At 41.7% G+C, this 27383-nt stretch overlaps 1 protein-coding gene across 1 annotated transcript; it reads left to right on the top strand.

The window, feature by feature from the left end:
- The first annotated feature begins 654 nt into the window (after window positions 1-654).
- On the top strand, window positions 655-25044 carry CGAS (cyclic GMP-AMP synthase). The gene is made up of 5 exons (XM_081530088.1): window positions 655-1457; window positions 7292-7511; window positions 12820-13062; window positions 21510-21612; window positions 23518-25044. The coding sequence occupies exons 1-5, from the start codon at window positions 834-836 to the stop codon at window positions 23867-23869; spliced, it is 1542 nt and encodes a 513-aa protein (XP_081386214.1). The 5' UTR covers window positions 655-833; the 3' UTR covers window positions 23870-25044.
- The last annotated feature ends 2339 nt before the right edge of the window (window positions 25045-27383 follow it).

Here is a 27383-nt window from a genome sequence, read left to right as displayed (position 1 = left end):
TCACACTGAAGTGTACACTTAAAATGATTAGGATGGTTAAAAAAAAAGTACCAAGGCATGCTAAACCTAGGACTTTCTATCAAATATGTGTTTCTGTAAAGGACTTGGCTTTAGAAATCGATACTTGAAAGCCTGTATTGAGATACTCTGGAATCACAGCAGCCGAAGCAGTATTAATTATTTAAAATATAAGTGCCAATGTTTGATGGGCTTTTGAGAACCAGTGGATGAAACTCACCAATAAGAACTTTACACTTTAAGATTGTGCGTGCTTTTAAAACGGTAAGTTTAAAAAAAAGGTTAAGTAATAAATATTTATTCCATATTCAATCCCTATTATTCAATCCAATTATTATTCAATATTCAATCCATATGATTCCATCTGGTAAAAAAAAAAAGTCCTTTGCTATTTACTATTAATAAGAAAATCCTTTATTTATTGCATTTAGAAAGTTGCTCCGTCAAGTTCAATGTGTGAGATGGTTTTTCCCAAATGTTCTTAGGCGATACGCCATTAAACGCCTCTCGCTTTCAAAGTTCGGGAAGCTCTTTTGCGCGTTCCTCGGTTTGGTTCTGCCTGGTTCCCAAGCCACAAGGTAGCGCTGGATGCAAGGAAATCCAGCGGGCACCTGGGCGCGCGCGGGCCGGCGCTCCGAGGCGGGGGCGTGCCTTCGCGTGACCGCCCCGCTGGCGTTCCGCGCGTGCGCCCCTCCGCGTTCGCTCAGTTCCCGCCACATTTTTAAGTTTCATTTCCTCCGCGACTGCTGGTTTCTCTTCCCGCGCGGCCTGTTCCCGGAGCTGGTCTCTCTCAGGGGAACAAGAGAACGCCAGCCATGGCCCCGCCGCGGGGAAAGGCGACGCGGAGAGCTTCGGAAACCGCCTCCGGGGTCTCGGCGCCGGGTGTCAAGGGCGGCGCGTCCGCGGAGCCCCGCGAGCCCGCGGCTGTCCCCGAGGCCGCCCGGCCCGGCGCGCGCAGGTGCGGTCCCGTGGGGGCGTCGCGGTCCCGGAGGGAGAGGAGCGGCCGGGACCCGCGGGAGAAGCCGCAGGTGCGCGCGCGGGCGGCCCGCGCCGAGGACCAGGCGGAGGGCCCGGCGGCTCCGACCGCAGACGCAGAGCCTCCCGCGGCCCCGGCGCCCCCCCCGCCCGGGGCTACCGCTCGCAGCCGGGCGACCGCGCGCCCCAATCGGGCGCGGAGACCCCAGTCCGGGCCCCCGGAAGGCCCCGGCCCCGGCCCGCGGGCCCCCGCCCCGCATCTCGGGCGAAGGGAGGAGGCGCCCGGCGCCTGGAAGCCCCGGGCCGTGCTGGAGAAGTTGAAGCTGAGACGTCAGGAGATATCCCTGGCGGCGGAGGTGGTGAACCGGCTGGTGGACCGCCTGCTGCGGCGGCTGAACAGCCGCGAGTCGGAGTTCAAAGGCGTCGACCTGCTCCGCACCGGGAGCTACTACGAGCGCGTGAAGGTGAGCCGCCGGGAGCCTCCTGCGCAGTTCCCGGGCGAATACCCACCTTCCCCGCGCCCCTCACTTCCCTTCGGAAGTAGTGCTTGAGTGGTCTGGGACACCTCATTAAAACGCTGACTTGTTTTGGCTTCCCAGCTGGATTGTAAGTTGCACCGTCAGAGCATGTTTTACACCATTTTGAACCCTATATGGCTGCTTATTTTATTGGTGTGGACTCAGTGCTGTTTGAAGTTCAGTGTTGAAGCTGAAACTCCAATACTTTGGCCACCTGATGCGAAGAGCTTACTCATTTGAAAAGACCCTGATGCTGGGAAAGATTGAAGGTGGGAGGAGAAGGGGACGACAGAGGGTGAGATGGCCGGATGGCATCACCAACTCAATGGACATGAGTTTGAGTAAACTCCGGGAGTTGGTGATGGACAGGGAGGCCTGGCGTGCTGCAATCCATGGGGTCACAAAGAGTCGGACACGACTGAGCAACTGAACTGAACTGAACAGTGCTGTTTGAGCTTCCCGGTTAGCACGGTGGTCAAGAATCCGTCTGACAACGCGGGAGACCTGAGTTCGACCTCTGGATGGCGAAGATCCCCTGGAGTAATTGTTGTTCGGTCACTAAGTCGTGTTTGCCTGACTCTTTGCTGCACCATGGGCTGCAGCAGGCCAGGCTTCCCTGTCCTTCAGCATCTCTGGGAGTTTGTTCAAACTCATGTGCATTGATTGTGTGATGCCGTGGAACCATCTCATCCTCTGTCTCTCCCTTCTCTCCCTGCCCTCAATCTTTCCCATCATCAGAGTCTTTTCCAATGAGTCAGCTCTTCCAGGTGGCCAAAGTATTGGAGCTTCAGCTTTATCATCAGTCCTTCTAATGAATATTCAGGGTTGATTTACTTTAGGATTGACTAGTTTGATTTCTTTGCTGTCTGAAAGACTCTCAAGAGTCTTCTCCAGCACCACAGTTTGAAAGCATCAGTTCTTCACACTCAGCCTTCTTTAAGGTCCAACTCTCACATCCATACATGACTACTGGAAAAAGCATAGCTTTGACTAGATGGACGTTTTTTGGCAAAGTGATGTTTCTGCTTTTTAATACACTGTCTAGGTTGGTCATAGCTTTTCTTCAAAGGAGCAAGCGTCTTTTAATTTCATGGCTGCAGTCACTGTCCACAGTGATTTTGGAGCCCAGGAAAATAAAATCTGTCACTGTTTCTATATTTTCCCCTTCTGTTTGCCATGAAGTGATGGGACTGGATGCCATTATCTCAGTTTTCTTAATGGTGAGTTTTAAGTCAGCTTTTCACTCTTCGCTTTCACCTTCATGAAGAGGTTCTTTAGTTCCTCTTCATTTTCTGCCATTAGGTGGTATCATCTGCCAGATGGTGATATCATCTGCATATCTGAGATTATTGATATTTCTCCCTGCAGTCTTGATTCCAGCTTGAGTTTCATCCAGCCTGTCATTTGCATGATGTACTCTTCACAGAAGTTAATTAAGCAGAGTGACGATATACAGCCTTGACATACTCCTTTCCCAATTTGGAACCAGTCCGTTGTTTCATGTTGGGTTCTAACTTTTGCTTCTTGACCTGCATACAGATTTCTCAGGAGGCAGGTAAGGTGGCCTGGTATTCTCATCTCTTTAAGAATTTTCCACAGTTTGTTGTAATCCACACAGTCAAAGCTTTAGCATAATCAGTGAAGCAGAAGTAGATGTTTTTCTGGAATTCTCTTGCTTTATCTGTGATCCAGCAGATGTTCGCAATTTGATCTCTGGTTCCCCTGCTTTTTCTAAATCCAGCTTGTACATCTATAAGTTCTTGGTTCGCTTACTGTTGAAACCTAGGTTGAAGGATCTTGAGCATTACTTTGCTAGCATGTGAAATGGGTGCAATTGTGTGGTAGTTTGAACCAATTCTTTGGCATTGCCCTTCTTTGGAATTGAAATGAAAACTGACCTTTTCCAGTCCTGTGTCCACTGCTGAGTTTTCCAAATTTGCTGCCAGTTTCAGTGCAGCACTTATAACAGCATCATCTTGAAGGATTTTAAGTAGATCAGCTGGAATTCCATCATCTCCACTAGATTTGTTTGTAGTAATGCCTCCTAAGGCCCACTTGACTTCACTCTCCAAGTTGTCTGGCTCTAGATTAGTGACCATACCATCGTGGTTATCCAAGTCATTAAGACTTTTTTTTTTTTTTTGGTACGGTTCTTCTGGAGTAGGAAATGGCAACCCACTCCAGTATTCTTGCCTGGAAAATTCCAAGGACTGAGGAGCCTGGCAGGCTACAGTCCACAGGGTCCCAAAGGGTTGGACAAGACTGCGCAGGCACGCATGCAGTGATATTTATCACAGGAAGATGTAGTGCATATATCTGGTTTTGGATCTTAAATGGTTTTAGCACTGAAAACCACTCATAATTTCATCTAAAGCTACTTGAAAGCCAAGTGAACAAAACTTACATCAGTCTATCTGTCTTAAGCATGATTCTTATTACATAAATATCAAACTGTTCAGTTCTATGGATGGTTCAAAGGAAAAGAGAAAGTTATTAGAACTGAAGGACAATTAAGACATTTAGAGAGCAGTGTCCAATCAGAATCACTCTCCTTTTTATTTGGTTTTTTTAAACTTTATTTTATATTGGAGTATAGTTGATTAACAGTGTTGTGATAATTTCAGGAGTACAGCAAAGTGATTCACTTATACATATACATGTATCTATTCTTCTTCATATTCTTTTCCCATTTAGGTTATATTGAGCAGAGTTCCTTGTTAATCCATTCACAAGTCTCCTTTTTAAAATCAAGCTGATGAAAAGAAATCCAATGAAATCTGTTTAATCTAAAACATATATTGATTTTAAAAAAATTGATTATAAAAGGTCTTCATGTTCATTTTAGAGTTGACCCACTGCCTGCCCTCCAGTAGACCGCTGCACAGCAATACTACCCCTCCGTACCTCTGTCCTCAGCCTCCCCCGTATTTGCCACTGTTCTGTGTTGAGGTTCCTGGAAAATTCAGAAAAGCACATAAAAGAACAATATTATTGCTTTTTATTTTGTTCACCGTTATTTTGGTGTATTTTTTATTTTATGGATGCACTTGAATTTCAAACTTGAATCCAAACTTTGTGATTGGATTCCGTTACTTTGAGAAGTAAAAGACACTTCTCATTAACTCTTTCACTTGGATTCATATTGATGCATTTCCATTCCTGTATTTTATTGTATGTAATATCAGATTCTGGGTGAAAATCTGGAAATTTTTTTGTAGAAATTCCCTGTGGGATTGCCAGTTCATATGTTCTTTTTGTCAGTCCCCAGCACCTCGCCCCCACCCCCATGTAAACCACCACCATCTTTCACCTGAACTTTTGCCTTTCTGATCTCCTTATTTGCCTGCTTGTAATATCTTCTCCACAGAGGCCAGAGGAAATTTTCAAAAATATGAAGCTAAAACCTGCATTCTCAATGAACACGGTGGAATAAATCTGAACTCGTTTCTGGGATCTGCGTGTCCTTGAAGAATCTGGGCCCTGGCCTCCTCTTCAGCTTTGTTTCATGTCACCTTCCTCTTGTCCACATGGACCTATTTTTTTGCTCATTAGCTAAAATTTTAAAGGACTCGACAATTCCAAGTTTGAGGAAGATGTGAAGCAACTGAAACTCCCTTATGTTGATGATGGGAGGATAAATTGGTATTTCCTCTTTTGAAAACTAAAAATTTTTTCTTAAGTTAAAGGTTTGCCTGTCCTATGGTCCAGCAGTCCTATTCCTGGGTGTATATCCAATAGAAATGAGTGCCCATGGCCACCCAAAGACATATGTAAGAATGCTCAGAATAACTGTAGTAATTAAACTCAGAACTGTTTGTAGTAAAAATTGGAAACAGTACTCAACAACAGAATACGTAAATCTATTTTGTTATATTCCATTAATTCAATGGAATACTTTACAGAATGAGAAAGAACTGCCACTATAGCTATAATGATATGGATGAATATCACAAGCAATGATGAATGAAAGAAGTTGGATGTAAAGCGTTCCTACTATATGCTTTAGTTTGTATGATGTTCCCAAACAGGCAAACCTAACATTTGCTGTTAGAAGTCAGGGTTGTGGCTACTGTTGGTGGAGGTTTCTGATCAGAAGTGGGAATGCTGCTGGGCATGGCAGTAGAGTGTAGAGTTTAGAATGTCCACAAGGCTCACTGTCCTTACTGAGACTCAGCTGTTTTTCTTGAATAAATCCTCCTTGGATTGTTGCAGGTCATTTGGTTAATTTACAGAGATCTGAAAAAGCTGAATTTGACCATTTCTGGAGGAATGGCTTTTCAGAGGCTTGTACTTCATTCCCACAGATGGCACTTCAAGTGTTTGTTTTACCCTTGTAGTATGTTCTAGTCAGCTTGGGCTACCATAACGAAATGTCATAGACTGAGAGGCTTAAACAACAGACATTTTCTCACAGTTCTGGAGGCTGGAAGTCCATGATCGGGGTGCCAGGATGGCTAGGTTCTGGTGAGGGCTCTCATCCTGCTCTGCAGACCTTGTCCCTGTGTGCTCACCGTGTTCCTCAGCACGTGAACAGAGACATGACTGATCTCACTTCTTATAAGTCCACCAATCCTGTCAACTAAGACCCTACCCTTATGATCTCATTTAACCGTCATTAATTCCTAAAAGCCCTGTCTCCCAAGTATAGTCACATGAGGGCTGGGGCTTCAGTATATGAATTTGGAGAGGATACAGTTCACACACCGCCTGGTGTATCTCAATGTGGACTAGCCACGTTGATGTTGAGGGGCAAAAGACATAGGGCTACCAGATAATTGTGTTCAATAATACAGTCCAGTAGCTGTATTTGAAGCTTACTGCTAAGGAATGAAAGACTTATGCATTTAAAATATTGTTTATTTTTCATTTATTTTGGCTCCACGGGGTCTTAGCTGCAGCACATGGGATCTTCTGCAGTGGCACGTGGGCCTCTCTTGAGTTGCGGCGCACAGACTAGCTTGCACAGGCTCAGCAGGTGCGGGTCTTGGGCCCAGCTGCCCCACGGCGTGTGCAGTCTTAATTCCCTGACAAGGATTGAGCCCACATGCCCTGCATTGCAAGGCAGATTCTTAACCACTGGGGAAGTCCCTGCATTTTTAATATGAGAAAGTAATCATTTATTATAATTGCTATCATTATTATTGTGGTGATGAAGATTCTTTGATGCTCTTTATAAATATGATGATATTTATTTTTTGGCCATGCTGTGCAGCTTTTGAGATCTTAGTTCCCCCACCAGCGACTGAACATGTGCCCTTGGCAGCAAAAACTTGAGAGTCCTGACCACAGGACTTCCAGGGAATACCCTGAAGCTTTTAAAATGCTGTGGTTCAAAGACACTAATTAGTTAGTATGTGACTTGGAGCTAATACTCAATCTGGATGACAGCTATAAGGACAGGGCCCTTGCTCAACTAGCCAGGAGGTAACTACACACATTTTTGAGACCAGTGACAGGAGGGTGGCTCAGTGTGTAGGTTGTGACATAAAAGGTAGCATCTTAAAGGTCTTTAATTTTATCAAGCTTTAAACTCAGGGAAAAAACTGGTACAGATTTTTAAACCTTGAATATTATTTTAAATTGTTTTAAAAAATGAGTATAGAACCTGCAAACTGAAACCAATAATATTCTCCCAGCTCTACTAGTCTCAGTGGGTATAAATATTAGGAATCTTGCTTTTCACAGTATGATTTTAAGTGGAAATTTCAAGAAAAAGATTGTAGTGGGTTGGAAAATATTTACAAGCAAACACAATCAGTGCTATTTTTCCTGTTTCTTAGATTTCTGCTCCTAATGAATTTGATGTTATGTTCAAACTGGAGGTTCCCCGAATTCAGCTGGAAGAATATTGCAACAGTAGTGCTCATTACCTGGTGAAATTCAAAAGAAATCCCAAAGGAAGTCCTCTGGATCAATTCTTAAAAGGGGGAATCTTATCGGCTTCTTTGATGCTGTCCAGGTTTAGGAAAATCATTAAGGAAGAAATTAAAAATATTGAAGGTAAGATCTTTGACTTTTGATTCTTTAAGGTCTAATCATACCTACTAGTTTCCTCTCCTGATCTTTTTTGATTTCCCTGCAGCAGACTGTTGACTGCATGCATGCCAAGTCATTTCAGTCGTGTCCGACTATTTGAGACCCTATGGAAACTGTAGCCCACCAGGCTCCTCTGTCCATGAGATTCTCCAGGCAAGAATACTGGAATAGGTTGCCATGCCCTCCTCCAGGGGATCTTCCTGACCCAGGGATTGAACCCGTGTCTCTTATGTCTCCTGCATTGGCAGGTGGGTTCTTTACCACTAGCACCACCTGGGAAGCCCAGACTACCTTCTAGAAACAAGCTTTTGCTCTTAATTTTAGGCTACTACATTTTCTTGGTATTCATCCTAAATGTTGATTGCCTCTATTTTGTTTGTTTTTATTTTTGTTTTTTTCAGCCGCACCATGTGGCCCTGTGGGATCTTAGTTCCCTGATCAGGGATTGAACCTGGGCTCCTGGTGGTGAAAGCACAGAGTCCTAGCCACTGAACCACCAGAGAATTTCCAATTGGCTCTATTTTGATCTTCACTGAATATTTGCTGAGATGCTGCCTGCACCCTTGGGTGTAGGTGGTTGAATAAAATCAATGGGACTCCCCTCCTGAATTAGTAAAAACAAATTACAGTGTGTGCTTTGAAGGGAATGAACTGAGACATGTGGTAGCAGTTGGGATGGACTGGGTGGTGGAGTAAAGCCCTGTGGCAGAAAAGAGCTTGATAAGCTCAAGGAGCAAAAAGAGGGCCATGTGGACAAGGGAAAGAGTGACATGAAATGAAGTAAAAGTGGCTAGGGGCCAGATTCTAGGAGGACTTCTAGATCCTGGAAAGGAGTTAAGATTTTATGCCATGTTCCATTGAGAATCCAGGTCTTAATTAGAGGGTAATGATTGATTCCCTTGTGGCACAGCTGGTAAAGAATCTGCCTGCAATGCAGGAGACCTGGGTTGCGAAGATCCCCTGGAGAAGGGAAAGGCTACCCACTAAGGTATTCTGGCCTAGAGAATTCCACAGACTGCATAGTCCATGGGGTCACAAAGAGTCCAACACGACTGAGCAACTTTCATTCATTAATGATTGATTGGCTTCATACTTTTAAAAATTTGCTCTGACTTCTGTGGAGAAGATAGTTTAGGAAGGCAGTTGAGAGTTTGGCTTTGGATGTAAGTTAGAGAATCCTATGGTGATAAAGTATAGTAAAGCAAGAGGGTTCAGAAATGCTGGGGGATGGCCTTGGGGGGAAATTGCAGTATTAAGCAGAGTGGTAAGAAGAGGCTCTCTTTAGGGGCTGGAGAGAAGAGAGGGAGCAAAATGAAACTATGAGTGTTCTGCAGGAGTGGAGTGTTTACAGCACACTAATATCCAGATTATGTTTGCACTTGGTCTTTGGTTTGTTTTCTGGGGGTTGTTGGTAAGTTTGACTCAGAAGTTTCAGTGGAGTCCTCAGCACATGAGAGAGAAGGGCTGGGATGCTGTAGAGAGATAGCATTATGGTAACTCTTTAGAAAGTGTTGGCTGCAAAGGAAGTAGAAAGATGGGTAAGTGGGGAGGCAGCATAGATGCAGGGTCAACGGAGAGTGTCCTTTAGGATGAGAGACACTGGATCCCTTTGTGTGAAGACAAGAATGATCCGGTAGGAGGGGAGGCCATTGATGCAGGAGAGGGAGCAATGGAAGGAGCGAGGTAAGAAGGAATGGATCCAGAGACCATGTGCAGGGCGGCCTCTGAAAGGTGGATGGACACTCCCAGGTGGTAATAGGATTAAAGGAGAGGTAATGGCTAAGAAGGGGGTGGGTTTCTGGATTTAGTGACAAAGAAAATGAGGATATGCTCTGGGATTTTCTCCTTGGAGATATGTCCTCTCTCCCATTGTGGTCCTTTCCGGAAATCTTATCTGGGAGAGGTCTTTCACTTCTGCTTGTACACTCCGCCCCCCAAAGCCAGTGTCTCTCCTCTAGAAGCCTTTCCCAAATTTCTGGCCAGTGGCCATCTCCTGCTGGGTGTCCCACATGCACGTAGGACTCGGTGTGTATGAGGTGAAGTTCATCGCAATCCAGTCTTCTCTCCTTCTGCCAACTCTGTGTTGAACAGCAGACTCCGCGTCAACCATTTCCCAGGCCAGAGTCATGGGTGGCCTCCCTGACTCCTACCTTCTCCCTTACCTCACAGGTTCAGTTTTATCTACCAGTTCTATTTATTTGAACCTCTTTCATTGCTTTCACTTATGCTACTTGGGTCTTTTTTTAAAAATAAAAATTGTCCATAATCAAGGTGTACAGCGTGATGTTTTGATACACATAGTGAACTGACTAGCACAGTCAAGCTAATTAGCATCTTCTCATAGAGTTGCCTTTTTTGTGTGTGAAGTGAGAGTATCTGAAATCTACTCTCTTGGCACATTGCCCACAAACAGTACAGTTGTATTAATAGTCATCATGCTGTATGTTAGATCTGTAGACTTACTTGCCGTACATAACTGCAACTCTGTACTCTTTGGTGAACGTCTTCCCATTTCCCCCATCTGCCCACCACTGGTAACCACTGTTCTACAGTCTGCTGCTATGTATTCGACTTTTTTAGATTCTTTGTATAAATAAAGTCATGCATTTTGCTTAGCATAGTGACTTTCACTGCTGACCTGTACCTCCGCAGGAGACACTCAAACACAGTTCTGTCTCAGTCTTTATGGGTTCTCTGGGTCCTGGTGCACACAAGGTTTGTTTGAGCCCTCTGAGCATCCCTGGCAGGAATGGGGTTGGATTCTAAATGTGATTTTGCCCCTCCTACCATCTTGCTGGGGCTTCTCCCCTGCCCTTGACATGGGGTAGCTCCTGAAAGACGCTCCAGCGCCACTCAGCCTCCGCATTGGGAGCGAGGCATTTTAGCCACTGGACCACCAGGGCTGTACCCAAGTGTCTTCTGAGTGGCATGCATGTTCCCTGAGATGGAGGGGTCATGCCCAAACCTGGGAAACAGACAGGGCTGAGTGACAGCTGAGTTACCTGCTCCCACAAGGAGGGTTTCAATGCAGGCATGACACCCCCTGACACGTGAGAAGCGCTCAGATGGCCCGCCCAGGACACTGAAACCGCAGAGGATGTGGGGAGCTCCTGTCTCTCGCCCCGCTCTGCCCCTTCCTTGGGAGGGGACCCCAGCAAGGCTGGTGGAGCTTTGTCCCCTGAGCTCTAGCTCCCTCTGCCTCTCTGTCACTGGCTGGGCAAGGGTCCATCCTCCCCAAAGGTTTCCTTGTATCCAGTTCACTCTGTTCCCTCTTCCTTTCTTTCCTTTCACACTTTCTTCATCTTAATCCCTTTAAGTCCCTGAGGCCTCAAGCCTAGACCTTGTCAGGCTCTCTTAAATGTTCAGGCTGGATTTAGTAAAGACAGAGGAACCAGAGATCAAATTGCCAACATCTGCTGGATCATTGAAAAAGCAAGAGAGTTCCAGAAAAACATCTACTTCTGCTTTATTGACTGCCAAAGCCTTTGACTGTGTGGATCACAATAAACTGTGGAAAATTCTGAAAGAAATGGGACTACTAGACCACCTGACCTGCCTCCTGAGAAATCTGTATGCAGGTCAAGAAGCAACAGTTAGAACTGGATGTGGAACAACAGATTGGTTCCAAATCGGGAAAGGAGTAAGTCAAGGCTGTATATTGTCACCCCGCTTATTTAACTTATATGCAGAGTACATCATGCAAAATGCCAGGCTGGATGAAGCACAAGCTGGAATCAAGATTGCCGGGAGAAATATCAATAACCTCAGATATGCAAATGACACCACCCTTATGGCAGAAAGCAAAGAGGAACTAAAGAGTCTCTTGATGAAGGTGAAAAAGGAGTGAAAAAGTTGGCTTAAAACTCAACATTCAGAAAACTAAGATCATGGCATCTGGTCCCATCACTTCATGGCAAATAGATGGGGAAACAATGGAAACAGTGTCAGACTTTATTTTCTTGGGCTCCAAAATCACTGCAGATGGTGACTGCAGCCATGAAGTTAAAAGACACTTGTTCCTTGGAAGAAAAGCTATGACCAACCTAGACAGCATATTAAAAAGCAGAGACATTACTTTGCCAACAACGGTCCGTCTAGTCAGAGCTATGGTTTTTCCAGTAGTCATGTATGGATGTGAGATTTGGACTATAAAGAAAGCTGAGCACCGAAGAATTGATGCTGTTGAACTGTGGTGTTGGAGAAGACTTTTGAGAGCCCCTTGGACAGCAAAGAGATCCAACCAGTCCATCCTAAAGGAAATCAGTCCTGACTGGAAGGGCTGATAATGAAGCTGAAACTCTAATACTTTGGCCACCTGATGCAAAGAACTGGGTCATTTGAAAAGACCCTGATGCTAGTAAAGATTGAAGGTGGGAGAAGGGGATGACAGAAGATGAGATGGTTGGATGGCGTCACCGACTCCATGGACATGAGTTTGAGTAAGCTCCGGGAGTTGGAGATGGACAGGGAGGCCTGGTGTTCTGCAGTCCATGGGGTCACAAAGAGTTGGACAAGACTGAGTGACTGAACTGAACTGAATGACCTCCACATTCATCCACATTGTTACAAATGGCAGGATTTTCTTCCTTGTTAAGGCTGAATAATATTCCATCGTCTGTATGTGCCACAGTCTCTTTACCTATTCATCTGTCAGTGGATTGTCTCTGTATCTTGGCTGTTGTGAATAACGCTACAGTGAATGACAGTTGCTCTCTGTGTCTTAATGCTCACTGCCTCTCTGTATGACAGGCCTCTGCCCTCTGAGTTGGTCTGTTGCTGTGGTCTTCTTATTTTTTTACAATTTGGCTGCACTACATGGCTTGTAGGATCTCAGTTCCCAGACCAGGGTTTGAGCCCCCACCCTTGGCAGCATCAGCTCGGAGTCCTAACCACTGGACTGCTGGGGACTTCCTGCTGAGGTCTTGTTAATCACGTCTCCTCCGTGTGGCTCATCTGGCCTCATATGCAGGCCTCCCTCCAGCTGCCATACAGAAATTAAAATGCAAATTCAATCACAGCACTCCCAGATGCCACAGTCCTCGGGGGCTCCTCGTTTTATATATGAAACAGAATCTTGATGATACCCCCACCGCATGAGGGGTATCAATAAATACTGGTTAAATGAGTAAAACACTGCCTTGTGGGGTCATTTTCTTCTTTAGAACTAGTTTTTGTCTTACAGTTAGTACTTACAGATCTCCAATTATAGTTATTTTTCCTGTGTTGTCAGAGAAAAATGGATTGATAAGCCCTTTCTCATATCTTTAAACAGATACTGATGTCACTATGGAGAGGAAGAAAAGAGGGAGCCCTGCAGTAACACTCCTGATTAGAAAACCTAGAGAAATATCTGTGGATATAATCCTGGCTTTGGAGTCCAGAAGCAGCTGGCCTGCTAGCACCCAGAATGGCCTGCCCATCAATAACTGGCTTGGAGCAAAAGTTAAGAGCAATCTAAGACGACAGCCATTTTACCTGGTACCCAAGCATGCAAAGGAAGGAAGTCTTATCCAAGGTATCTTGATTATGAAGCTTTACGAAAAGACATCCATAGATAAAAGAGTCATTAATGTTACATCCTAGGGCAGTGCGAGATCAACTGGTGCTGTTGGCATTTCAAGAACCACTGGGCTAAAGAGGCTTCAAGATGGGAGTTTGGTGAGAGATGGAATTGCAAAGGGCGTAATTTTAATAGTAATATCGAATACTCAGCTTTAAAATGTTTACTAGCCTACATTTGAATGTTGTTTTTGTTTCTTGCTAGTAAAGAAAAGCAGTACTGGCCTTGCAATCTGACTGCCCTGGATTTGAATCCTGAGGCTTCTTCCCTCATTAGGTGTGTGATCTGCAGCTGGTTATCAAGTCCCTCTAAACCTATTTTGGTCATCTGCATATGTGGGTTAATCAAAACTACTTGAAAGACTCTGGGAAGATGAAAATGAGGCAGTACTTATAGAATCCTTAGTTGAGTTAATGGCAGTTGTGTGTTACTGATGTTATCCCCAGAGCCTCAGCTGTCACTCCAGCCTAGTTTCTCTCTTTCCTCACCTCCTTCCACTGCTCCCCACGCTGCTGGCAGAACTTCCTTGCAGCCTCAGCTGCAGTTTTGCCCACTGGTTAGGTCTCCTCACCTGTGTACCCTGGCCTTCTGGGTCAGGACAGGTTTTCAGGTGTTGCTCTTTGGTAACATTCAAGTTGTGGGGACTGAGCTGAGGTAGTCTACAGGTGAAACTGAGTAATGGTGATACCTTCTGAGGTAGAAAAAAGAATTCACTGATTATTTTCTTTTTCTCTCATGAATTATGTAAGGACTTTTGGCACCTACTACTGCTGGACTCCAAGGAAATTGGAGGAGATCAGATAACAACTGAACCCAAGTTATAAATGAATACTGCTGAACATACCCGAGAAATCGTCCATCATGCTTAGTTAGTTTGATGGCTTGTTTTGTGGACACACATCATAACTTTATACTGCATATATATAGGAGTCATTTTCTGTAAGAAAAGTTGTTTATAAGAAGGAATTACATGCATCATTATGATTTAATAAAAGGAATATAACTTTCTGGAGAAGGGTGGCAGTCCTGTACAGTTTCTAGAAGGGCTGTCCTGAGAGACCCTCATTGCATGTGATACAGAAATCTCAACAGGACCCTCCTTGTGGCCCTTGGCCAACTACCTTGGGGGTGACTGGGAGACCTATCAGTCTAGAGATGAGGAAGCATCCTTCAGTGGCCATGTAGCTGTACAAAGGCCAACGTGGTTGGATAGTTCCTCATATCCATGCGTAAGATAAAAGTGGAGGCTGTCAGGTACTCAGCTGACCTCTGCTCTGGTAACCTTGACTGGTCTCCATCTCTCCTCATTTCAGATTATTCATATTTAGGCAAAACCCTGTGGCTGTGGCTGTGTGTATCTGAGTGGCTAAGAGCGGCAATGAAAATACTTGTATTATCAATAGATATGTATAACACCTATTTTAGTTTTTTTCTTTTCAAATGTCTTACTAGAAATTTCCTGGTCACAAGCTATATTTTAAAAAATATAATTTGGTTTTTGATCAAAAATTTCAATGTGTTTTTTCAATCAAAACCAAATAATATGATTTTGATATTTTTATCAAAAAATGGAAAAAAATTAATATTATTATCAAAATAATAATACAGGTGTTATTACCACAAGTATAATTATTTTTAAAAAGTATAAACTTTATTTGCAGTTCTTTTTGTTAAGATAAAGAGACAGTCAAAATATTGTTTATTTTTTTGACCTTCAGACTTGAAACATATAGTTTTTATTACACTAAAATGTACAAACATTAAAATACAAATTCCTTCAAACTGGTAATCATCCATAGTTGACTTTATCTGACAAAAGGGATTGACCATCAACTAAGTACAAATATTGTTATGTATAAAATAAAACTAGAAGTTATTTCTTTGCATTAAAGATCATTTTCAGAATGATACTTCATGAGCATGACAAGGACTATACATTTTCATCACATTTCTCAATACCTCATGTCAAGGCATGTATGCAATAAGTGCTAAAATAGAAAAAAAATCAGTAAAACTGCAGTGTTCTCAAATATCTAAATTGTCTGCCCTGCATTTTGAATTCATTTAAGTGTAAAAGAAATTATTCATCAATTTCAGTTCTGATATTCCAATCAATGAATGTGAAAAGCTTTATTTAAAAAGAATAATACATACACTGTTGATGGAAGTGTTAAATAGTGCAATCACTTTGAGAAATGGTCTGGCAGTTTCTTATGAAGTAAAACATATGTCTTTCCTAATCCAACATAAAGTCCATAACACATTTATACAAGAATATACATAATAGCCAAAATCTGTAAATAGCCCAGAAGTCCATCAAAAGATAATGAATATACAAACTGTGGTATGTTTATAAACTAGAATACTACCCAGCAACAAAAATCAATGAACTACTGATAAAAGAGGATCTTAAAAACATTAAGACAGGTGAAAGAAAACAGAAACAGAGGGTCCATACTGTATAATCTCAATTATATTATGTTTGAGAACAGGCGAAATTTATCTGCGGTTTTTTATTTTTAATTAGAACACTGGTTGCCTGAGGTAACTGGGGATTGATTAGCCAGGGGCACGAGAGAACTTTCTGGAGTGATGATAACTTTTTAACTCCAGATACGGCTTAAGTTACACAGGTGTAGTCATTTGTCAAAACTCATCAAATGCAACATTTTAAGATTTGTGTGTTTCACTGTTTGCAAATCTTAAGTATCAAACACACACAGATAAATACTGAACTCTGTAATACTCATGCAGAAATGTTTATGGGTAAAGTATTCTAACTAATTCCACAACTTGTTTTTAAAATAACATTTTTCTCCAGCTTCCCTGGTAGTTCAGTAGTTAAGAATCCACCTGCCAGTACGTGCAGGGGACATGGGTTTGATCCCTGGTCCGGGAAGATCCCACATGCCCCGGGGCACCTAAGCCCATGGGCCACAACTACCGAGCCTGTGCTCTAAGACCCAGAGCAGCAACTACTGAGCTCATGTTCTGCAGCTACTGAAGCCTGGTGGGTTAAGCTAACCAACTCAGCATGCTTAAAATTCATTGTTTTCATTATTGTTTCTAATTTTAGATATTGGATTTTAAATGTTGATTCAGTTTTGTTTTTTACATTTATAAAGCATTCACATGGTCCCGAAGTCAAAGCGACAGAGAAAAGTATTCTTAGGGAAACCCAGCTTCCCTGTATGTTTCCCCTACCCTCTTCTCTCCTTTCCTGATTGGAAATCCATTAATTGTTCTGGGTTTACCTTTCTTTTTTAAAAAGTACAAGTATTTTGTGTGTGTATATATGCATGTATATATTTTTATATGCAACCCCCTTTTTAAGATAATGAGTACAGTTTTTCTATTTTTACTTAATACGATATCTTGGCTGTCACTCCATAGCTCTCTATAGAGACAGCACTCATTCCTTTTTTAAAAAAATACTTCTGTGTATTTATTTTCTTCTGGCTGTGCTCGGTCTTCATTGCTCCTTGGCCTTTTCTCTAGTTGTGGAGAGCTGGGGGCTTCTCTCTAGTTGTGGTGTACAGGCTTCTCGTGGCGGCAGCTTCTCTCATGGTGCATGGGCCTCAGTGGTCGCGGCACATGGGCTCAACAGTTGTGGCTCCCAGGCTCTGGAGCACAGGCTGTATAGTAACGGTGCATGGGCTTTGGTTTCTCCGTGGCCTGTGAGATCTTCCCAGATCAGGGACCGAACCTGTGTCTCCTGCCGATCCTCCACTGGCAGGTGGATTCTTTATCACTGAGCCACCATAAAAGCCCAGCACTCATTCCTTTTTTTAACAAAATTTTTATACTCTTTTTAAAGGTTACTTTCTATTTAGAATTATTATAAAATATTAGCTATATACTTGCTGTGTTGTATGATACATCCTTGTAGTCTTATCTTATGCCCAGTAGTTTGTCCCTCCCACTTTCCCACCCCTATATTGCCTCCACCGGTAACCACTCGTTTGTACTCTTATATCTGTGAATCTCCTTATTCTTTGTTATTTTCACTAGTTTATTTTTTTAGATTCCATGTATAAATCATGTCGTATAGTATTTTTGTCTTTCTCTGTCTGACTTATTTAGCATAAAGCCCTTCAAGTCTATCCATGTTGCTGCAGATGGCAAAATTTCGTTCTTTTCTTTTTAATGACTTGAGTAGTATTCCACTGTATATATACCACAGCTGCTTTATCCATTCATCTGTTGATGGACACTTGGGTTACTTTCATATCTTGGCAATTGTGAATGATGCTGCTGTGAACATTGAGGTACATGTACCTTTTCAAATTAGTGGGGTTTTTTGAGCACTCACTCCTTTTTATAGTCTATTTTTGCAGCTTGTCAAGGAATAGTAAATCCATATCTAATTTTGCTAGTATTGCCAAAGTCACCTCCATACAGAATTTACCAATTTGCATTCCCAACAGCTGTGTGTAGGAGAGTGCCCATTTCACCCTCAGCTTCATCAACAGAACTCATGAAACTTTGAAATGTTTGCCAATAACTCAAAAAGGATCAGAAAACTAAGATCATGGCATCTGGTCTCATCACTTCATGGGAAATAGATGGGGAAACAGTGGAAACGGTGTCAGACTTTATTTTTTTGGGCTCCAGAATCACTGCTGATGGTGACTGCAGCCATGAAATTAAAAGATGCTTACTCCTTGGAAGGAAGGTTATGGCCAACCTAGATAGCATATTTAAAAGCAGAGACATTACTTTGCCAACAAAAGTCTGTCTAGTCAAGGCTATGGTTTTTCCAGTAGTCATGTATGGATGTGAGAGTTGGACGGTGAAGAAAGCTGAGCACCAAAGAATTGATGCTTTTGAACTGTGGTGTTGGAGAAGACTCTTGAGAGTCCGTTGGACTGCAAGGAGATCCAATCAATCCATCCTGAAAGAGATCAATCCTAGGTGTTCATTGGAAGGACTGATGTTGAAGCTGAAACTCCAATACTTTGGCCACCTCATGCGAAGGGTTGACTCATTGGAAAAGACCCTAATGCTGGGTAGGATTTGGGGCAGGAGGAGAAGGGGACGACAGAGGATGAGATGGTTGGATGGCATCACCAACTCGATGGACATGGGTTTGGGTAGACTCTGGGAGTTGGTGATGGACAGAGAGGCCTGGCGTGCTGCAATTCATGGGGTCGCAAAGAGTCGGACACGACTGAGCGACTGAACTGAACTGATACCTCAATGTAGTTATTTAAAATAAACTTTTAACTTTAGAATAGTTTAAGATTTTCCAAAAAAGTACAGAGATAGTATAGAGAGTTCCTATATACCACATAATCAGTTGTCCATTTTTAGCATCTTACATTAATATGACACATTTGTCACAATTAATGAACCAATATTAATGTAGTCTTGTTCCTCAGATTTCCTTAGTTTTTACCTGATGTCCTCTTTCTGTTCCAAGATCCCATGTAGGATGCTACTTTGCATTTAGTCCTCGTGTCGCCTTAGTTTCCTTGAGTGTGACAGTTTCTCAGTCTTTCCTTGTTCTTGATGACCTTGACAGTTTTGAAGAGTACCAGTCAGATATTTTGTGGAACAGCCCTCATTTGGCATGTGTTTCATGTTTTTCTTGCTATTAGATTGGAGTTCTGGGTTTGGGGGAGGAGGACTGCAGAAATGAAGTGCCATTCTTGTAACGTTGCGTCAACGGTACATCGTGGGCCTGACTTGGCTCTGCTGGTGTGGACCTTAATCTCCTGGCTCAGGGAGTGTTTGCCAGGTTTCTTCACTGTTAAGATCTTCTCTTTCCCCCTTTTTGTACTGTGCGTTTTCGAAGGAAGTCACTGTGCACAGCTCACACTTAAGCTCACCTTTTAAGGGCAGAGTATTTACACAAATTATTTGGAATTCTTCTGCATGGGAGATTTATCTCTTCTCTGTAATCTATTTACTTAAATCATATCAGTATGGACTCATGGGTATTAGTCTCATATTTTGGGCTATAATTCAATACTGCTTTCATTTTGTTGCCTAATGGTCTTCAGGAGCTCTTGCAGTTGGCTCCTGTATCCTTTTGACAAAGGTCCCATAACTGGGTTTTTTTATTTTCAGCACTAGCTCACTTTCTGGCACTACAGCATGCTCCAGGCTCACCTTGCTTCAGTCCTAGAATCAGCCATTTCTCCAAGGAACTCTCTGGATCCTTTATTGGAGAGTGTATACTAGAACAATGATCTGGGTGCTGTGTGTGTTCTGCTGCTAGAGTATCATCCCTTTTAGCTGGAGGAGCAAGGAAATGTGTGTATGTATACTATCCCCAGGATATGCACAGCTCACCACCTGTATCTGTATCAAGGGGTACATGAGTTCATATTGATGTCTCTGACTGTAATCCATTGCCACGTGGATCATCCTACCTTCCCTCCTTGCTATCTGTAACCTTTTATTCCAACAGTGAGAAACTGGCTCCTGCCACCTGCCACCCGCCTAGTCCATCGTTCCTTGTTCAGTTCCCGTCCACACATATGGATGCTCAGAATTGCAAACCCATTCCCCTGTGTGCAGAGTGCACATGTCCAGTTCCTTTTGCCTTCAGTCTTACAGACTCTGTTTCCAAAGTAACTTAGGTCAGCACCTTTTGCCCCCACCCCCTTCAGGGAGGTTGTGTCATATGTTTGCAATACAGTTAGAGCCCCTTTTCACAGTCTGCATTCCTTCCCGAGATCCCCTGACCGTCTAAATGACTTTTTAACAGTTTGTGTACATTAAGGTTCACTCTTCGAGCCATGAAGTCCTATTGGTTTTGACAAATGCATTGCATCATTATCTATAATTACATAATGGTTTCACTTCCCTGAAAAGTCCCTCTACTTACTCAACCTTCCCCATCCTAAATCTCTGGCAACCACTGACCTGTTTACCATCTCTGCAGTTTGCCTTTTCCAGAATGGTATGAATGGATTGTTGTAAATGGATTTCTATAGCAGCAGTGAGCACACCTCTCTCTGTGCCACCTTTTCCATATATTTATTATCTGTATACTGTGTACATATTATATGCTTTATTCTGTCCCCCCAAAATCTTTGTCTGTCCATGGGCTATATACCATTATGTCATATATAATGTCACTTTATAAGTCTCGATATTTGCTTTCCAACTCTGTCCTTCTTCAAGAGTGTTTTAGATATTCTTGACCCTTTGTTATTTTTATAAAAATGTTGGTATTGTCAAGTTCCACAAACACTTTTTTTTTGGAGTTTTGATTGTGAGAGCATTGAATCTATAGATGAATTTGGGGAGATGTGATATATTTATAATAATGAGTCTTGAATTCATGTGCAGGTACACATCTCTATTTATTTGGATTGCCTCTAATACTTTTCAGTGAAGTTTTAGAATTTTATCCACAGAAAGTTTGTATATCTTTTATCAGATTTACTCATAGGCAGTTGTAACATTATGAAAAATTGTAAAACAACAGAAAAGTAGACTGAAGAATATATGGAACTCATGCATACCTGTCATTCAGCTTCTTTTGTATTTTCTATATAAACGATTGTATCATCTATCAGTGATGATGGCTTTGTTTTTCTCTTTCCAGTGCTATCACCCTGTTTTTCCTTCTCTTACTGTGCTTGCTAGGATAGCCATTGTGTGTCAAACAAAATGAAGATAGCAGCCTGCTTTCCTGTTTTCAAAGAAAAAACTTCAACTTTTTATGTTAGATTATCATATTGCTAGCATCAGATCAAGGTTCCATCTGCATTTAAAGTACTGAAAGGTGTTTTCTTTTAATGAATGTTAAAATGAATGAATGTTAAATTTTATTGGCTCCATTTTCTGCTTCTGTTGAGTTGGTCATATGTTTCTCCCCTGTTCTGTTAATGCGACAGGTTGTGTTGATTGATTTTTAAAATTAAAAACCAATTCCTGGTATTAAAACTCAACAGTGATAGGATGGTCAGAGGTATCCATGGTAAAACTTGGGGAGATGGGGGAAATCATTCTATTCCTACATAAACTTCCAAAAAATAGAAAAAAAGGAAATGTTCCCTGATTCATTTTGCATAAATACTAAAACTTTGCAAGGATAGTATAAAAGAATAAACAAAAAATTTCAATCAATGCAAATTATTATAGAAACAAAACATCAGCAAACAGAATTTAGCAACACGTAAAAAGCAATAGATCTTACCATGGCTCACTATATTAAGCTCCGACTTCTTCCCCTGATTGTTTTCTGTCTTGGCCCATTGTTTGCTTGGTCAAATCACTTGTTTTAATATGCAATCACATTATTTATCTCTTCACTTCTTTTGGTCTATCTCCCCCTAGAAATTTTTCAGAATTATATTTTAATGAAGGAAATCACTTAAATATTTTTTGTTTGTAAATGGATGTTTTTGATAAAGTGCTTTTCTGTTTTTCTTTTGGATATTAAGAAGAAACATGGCGGCTGTCCTTCTCTCACATTGAAAAGGACATTTTGAAAAATCACGGACAATCGAAAACGTGCTGTGAAATTGATGGAGTAAAATGTTGCAGGTAACCTCCTTATTTTGTAAATGACAGACATACCAATAGAATGCTTAGTTCTTTGCTGACTCCACAGTTGAAACCTGAAGATTACCATTGCTGGGTTGAGTTCTGGGGGCAGCGCATGGCTGCATTGACCAGGGGTATTGGAGTGTAAGCATGAAACCAAGGACACCAGGTCCAAGGGACTAAGGAAGGAGTGTTGTTAGAAGGTGATGCTGGGACCTCCCTGGTGGTCCAGTGGTTACGATTTCAGCTTCCAATGCAGAGGGTGTGGGTTCGATACCTGGTCAGGAAGCTTAAGATCCCACGTGCCTTGAGGCACAAAAACTAAAACGTAAAACAGAAGCAGCACTGTAACAAATTCAATAAAGACTTTAAAAATGATCCTCATTAAAAAAAATAACCTTTACAAAAAAAAAGGGACTGCTGGGGAGCATAGACCTGAGCCTGGATGCTCTGGATGTCTGAGAGCAGGAGAGAGTGGAGGGTGTGAATACTAGTCATGACTAGGCATGACAATTGGGTTTGCCTTAGTGTTCTGGTTGGTTCAAGGTAATGAATATTAATATTGCATAATGGGAGGAGACCAAAGGACCACTCTTATTAGATGCTGGTGCTTGCTCTGAGATGGTTTAGCTATGAAGAAGGCCAGGGAATGACAAGCCAACTTTGAAACAGCACTAAGATGTGGGTAATTATTTTTCCTGATTAGCATACATACGATAAAGAACTGAGTTTTGAAAAGAATCATTCATTTGAGCTTCTAAAGTTGGGCTTCCCTGATAGCTCAGTTGGTAAAGAATCCGCTTGCAATGCAGGAGACCCCGGTTCGATTCCTGGTTCAGGAAGATCCGCTGGAGAAGGGATAGGCTACCCACTCCAGTATTCTTGGGCTTCCCTTGTGGCTCAGCTGGTAAAGAATCTGCCTGCAATGTGGGAGACCTGGGTTCAATCCCTGAGTTGGGAAGATCCCCCGGGGCAGGGAAAGGCTACTCACTCCAGTATTCTGGCCTAGAGAATTCCATGGACTGAATATAGTCCATGGAGTTGCAAAGAGTAGGACAAGACTGAGCGACTGTCACCTTCACTTTCAAAGTTGAATAGAATAAGGATCACAAAAGTTAAAAGGTTAAAGCAAGGATGCCCAAAGTGTGAGCATAGGGGGTTCTTTAAGGCTTCACATGCAGGCTTTGAAGCAAGCATTAAGAAAAGTATGTTGTTGATAAGGCCTAATAATTTTATAAACATTATATTTGTCAGCTACCAAAATAACAATGATTAATGTAAATCAAAATAAGACAATGATTTTATAAAAATTAAAACAAGATTTTTCTAAATACCAAATAACTTGATGAATAATGTAAATATCTGCTAGTTTTCATGTAGTTGAATCAATCCTAATAGAATAAAATATTTAAGCTAGGAATGGGGAAGTGGAAAGGAGAAAATGTTTTTGAAACTTTTGAAGTATGTATTTGAAAAAATAGTTAGGTTTTAGAATGACTCTAATTATATTATTTATACATATCTTTGGGCTTTCCCAGTAGCTCAGCAGTAAAGAATCCACTTGCAGTGCAGGAGATGTGGGTTCAGTCCATGGCTTGGGAAGATCCCCTGGAGGAGGACATGGCAACCCGCTCCAGTATTCTTGCTTGGAAAATCCCATGGACAGAGGAGCCTGGTGGGCTACAGTAAATAGGGTCAGAAAGAGTCCTACAGGACTGAAGTGACTGAACATGCACACACACATACATACCTTTACCATTTTTTGTGTGTCTTTATATGTATTATAATATCTGTATTGTTTATTATATCTTTGTATGTTTTTCTTGTAAGATGCCTAAGGTTCTTTGTGGAATGAAAAAGGTTGTAAAGAAATAAAAATAAATGCCTCTCTTTTCTATTCAACAGAAAAGAGTGTTTAAAGCTGATGAAATACCTTTTAGAACAACTCAAAAAAAAGTTTGGAAACCGAAGGGGACTGGATAATTTCTGTTCTTACCATGTGAAGACGGCCTTCTTTCACATCTGTACCCGGGACCCACGTGACAGTCAGTGGGACTACGAGGATCTGGAGCTCTGCTTTGATAACTGTGTGACATACTTTCTTCAGTGCCTCAAGACAGAACACCTTGAGAATTATTTCATTCCTGATGTCAATCTCTTCTCTCGAGACGAAATTGACAAGCCAAGTAAAGAATTTCTGTCAAAGCAAATTGAATATGAGCAAAACAATGGATTTCCAGTTTTTTATGAATTTTGAAATTTTATTTTTAAAAAGAATCCAAGAATTAGAGTGACTTTATAATAATTGAAATGTTTCACAACAGTGATTGACTAAAATGAATATAGTTATTCAGCCATCAGTTTGTCTTCATAAAGTCTAATCAATATAAAAGGATGGATTATCCTAGAAAAGAGATTATTTAATAGAAGCAAAGGAGGATTTAAGGGTTTCCCTGGTGGTCCAATGGTTAAGAATCCACCTGCCAATACAGAGGACACGAGTTTGATCTTCGGTCTGAGATGATCCCACATGCCCTGGGGCAACTAACCATGTGTCACAACTACTGAGCCTGAGCTCTGGAGCCTGCAAGTCGCAACTGCTGAGCCCGTGTGCTGCAGCTCCCCCCAGAGCCTGTGCTCCATAACGGAGAAGTCACTACAGTGAAAAGCCCTCGAACTACTCAAGAATAGCTCCTACCCTCTGCAACTTGAGACCCAGCAACGAAGACCCAGCCATAAATAAATAAATAAGTAAATCTTTTAAAAACAAGTATGTAAAATATAAAAGCTTTATCAGAGTGAGGTGAAAAGAAGGACGAAATACAGATCACCTCAATTAAATTCATCAAGCACTTACTGAACAGCACTCCTCACCTAGCACAAATGTATGGAAGGTGGCAAGAGACGGTGTTATAAATGATCATTGCCTCTATGAACAGGTAGATTTTGTTGAACATATGAATATATTTGGAAGCAGTGTCCTGTCCTATGTGTTAGGATAGGTAAGAAGGAAGTGGAAAAATCGGTTCTGCATGTCTTGGGAAATTGATTATCTTTTATAGAAAAATATAGGATACTTTACTACATGGCTAAATATAAAACATAACTTATTTTCTTTTACTTTCAGTAATACTTTTATATGTATTTTTGAAAAGGCAGTAATACACATACGGTACAAAACTCAAAAGAGGACGAAAATGTTACCCTCTCTCCTCTGGACTCAGGCAGCATTCAACTTGACGGAGCTGCTGCTTGTTAACCTTTTTCTATTCATGTATTTTGCACATTTTCTTATTGGCTATTTTATTGTTTTCTCATCGTCATTTTATTTTGTTGTCATTCTCATGTAACGAATAACTTCTGTGTGGATTGTCTGTATCGTTTTTTGTGTCTTTTAGTGAGTGAGGTTTTAAAATTTACTTCTTGAACTTACCAGTCTTTATGCTTATGTGCAATTTTATGTATCTTGTTTAACAACCTAATGTGTTTGAACATACTAATCATTGGACATTTGGAGAAGAGTTTCAGTGATAAATAAAATAGAAATAGAAAAATAAAATAGAAAATAAAATAAAAATAAATAAAATAGAAAATAGTATGATAAATAAATAAAAAATCGGGCAAACAAAAAAATTCAAGCTTCTTTTAACTCCAGGAAAAATTGTGTAAGAAAAGAAAATCATAGTCTAGTTTGAGAATATTGCTCAGCTGTATTTATGAAGTCAAAGTATAACTATTGGTTATTAATTTGATCAGGATTATGATTAGTTATATGGAGAAGATAGTACAGTCAGAGTGCTTATGTGTAACAATGATGGTGGAGAGCGTTGGGCTATATTGGTTTTTTACTGCCGCATTAAACTTACCATGAAATTAGTGGCTTACATAATACACATTTATTATCTCACCGTTTCTCTGGATCAGCATTCTGGGATGGTTCTGCACAACATCTCACAAGACTTCAATCAAGGTGTAAGTTGGGGTTGCAGTCTTATCTGAGACTTGATCAGAGAATTCAGTTTCTTACGGTTATAAGACTGAAGACTTCAGTTTCTTGCTGACTGTTGGCCAGAGATTGTCCTCAGCTGCTAGAAACTACCTTCAGTTCCCTGCCATGTGAACCGGCCAGCATTGGCAGCCCTCAGCATGTCAGCACTTCACTGCTGGCAAGGGAGGGAAAAACAGCAAGAGGGTGCAACAGTCTTATTTCACCTAACAGTGAACACGTAATCATATGTATCTCATAACCTTTACCACATAATTGGTTGGAAGCAAGTCACTATTTCCACCCATACTCAAGGGGAGGGGAATCACTGAAGAGTGTTATGTCAGTTTAAACAACCGTATAGTTAGGGGGAAGACAGTCCCCCTGAGACCACTCACTTCTGACATCAATTGCAGCTTGAGGAGTTGCTCCAAATCATTCTTAGGTTTGATAAGTCACTGGAAAGATAGAACTCAACTGAAATGAGTATATTCATGGTTACAGTATATTACAGAGTAAAGATACAGGTTCAAATTAGCCAAGGCAAAATGTCCACAAGAGTACAAAACACTGAGATTCTGTTCTTTATTCCCTGGGAAGTCATGGGTATGTTTTGTCTCTTGTCATTAGTGAATAACAATAAATACAAATACTGCCAACCAGGGAAGCTCACCTGAGTTGAGAGTTTTTATTGGACCTCAGTGATCGTCTTGATTTAATGCTATGTTTTCAGTTTTGTTATCAGTTATCCTAGCTTTTGGGCTTCCCAGGTGGCTCAGTTGTAAAGAAGCCACCTGCCAATGCAGGAGACACAGGTTTGATCCCTGGGTGGGGAAGATCCCCTCGAGGAGGAAATGGCAACTCTCCAGTGTTCTTGCCTGAAAAATCCCATGGGTAGAGGCGCTTGGTGGGCTCTAGTCCGTGAGGTCTCAAAGAGTTGGACACAACTGACTAACACTTTCACATATGTATATGCATATGCCGGGCACAACTGAGCGACTTTCACTTTCACATACATGTATAATTGTACTTATATGTACATACATTATGTGTTGCCAAAATATTTCAAAGTAATTTACACATATCACTATACTTCATCCCTAAGCAGATCAACATCCTTCTCCCCAAACCAGTAATTTCCTACCTCCTACTGTTCTCATACTAACAATAATTATCTAACATGACCTGATATCCTTTTCTCCAACTCTCAAGATATCAGAACTTTTAAAGGCAGAAGTCCTATCCATAAGTGATACAGAAGATACTTCTTAAAGTTTAATGAATGTAATTGATAAATTATGGTTGATAATAGTTGGGTATAATGAAAAATGTTCTGGTCTCTCACAGCACAGCACACAGCACATCCTAGATTTACGTGAGTTGAAGAGTTTTCATCTTTTATTTCTGGTATGCCAGATTTACCCTCTTGAAAGCCCTTGATTACTTTTCCTGTTTCTTCTGTTTTATCTATTTAACTTAGCTACCAGCTTAAATTTGCTAATTTAGGAAGATACAGTCACACTTGTGAATTCATATTTGACGTTCAGTGTTCCACTGGTTAGGAGTTTACCTTGCAATACAGGGGACATGGGTTAGATCTCTGAATTGGGGAGATTCCACATGCTTGGGGGCGACTAAGCCCGTGCGCCACAGCTACTGAGAGCGCAGACCACGACTGCTGAAGCCCGCGCAGCCTAGAGCCCGTCTCTGCAACAAGAGAAGCCACTGTAATAAGTCCGCCCGCCCCAACTAGAGAAAACCCAAGGTATAGCAAGGAAGACTCCGT

This window comes from Giraffa tippelskirchi, chromosome 9 (genome assembly GCF_054371585.1).
Source record: "Giraffa tippelskirchi isolate mGirTip1 chromosome 9, T2T-mGirTip1v1.2.pri, whole genome shotgun sequence".
Lineage (NCBI taxonomy): Eukaryota > Metazoa > Chordata > Mammalia > Artiodactyla > Giraffidae > Giraffa > Giraffa tippelskirchi.
This window is presented reverse-complemented; position numbering and strand designations above follow the sequence as displayed.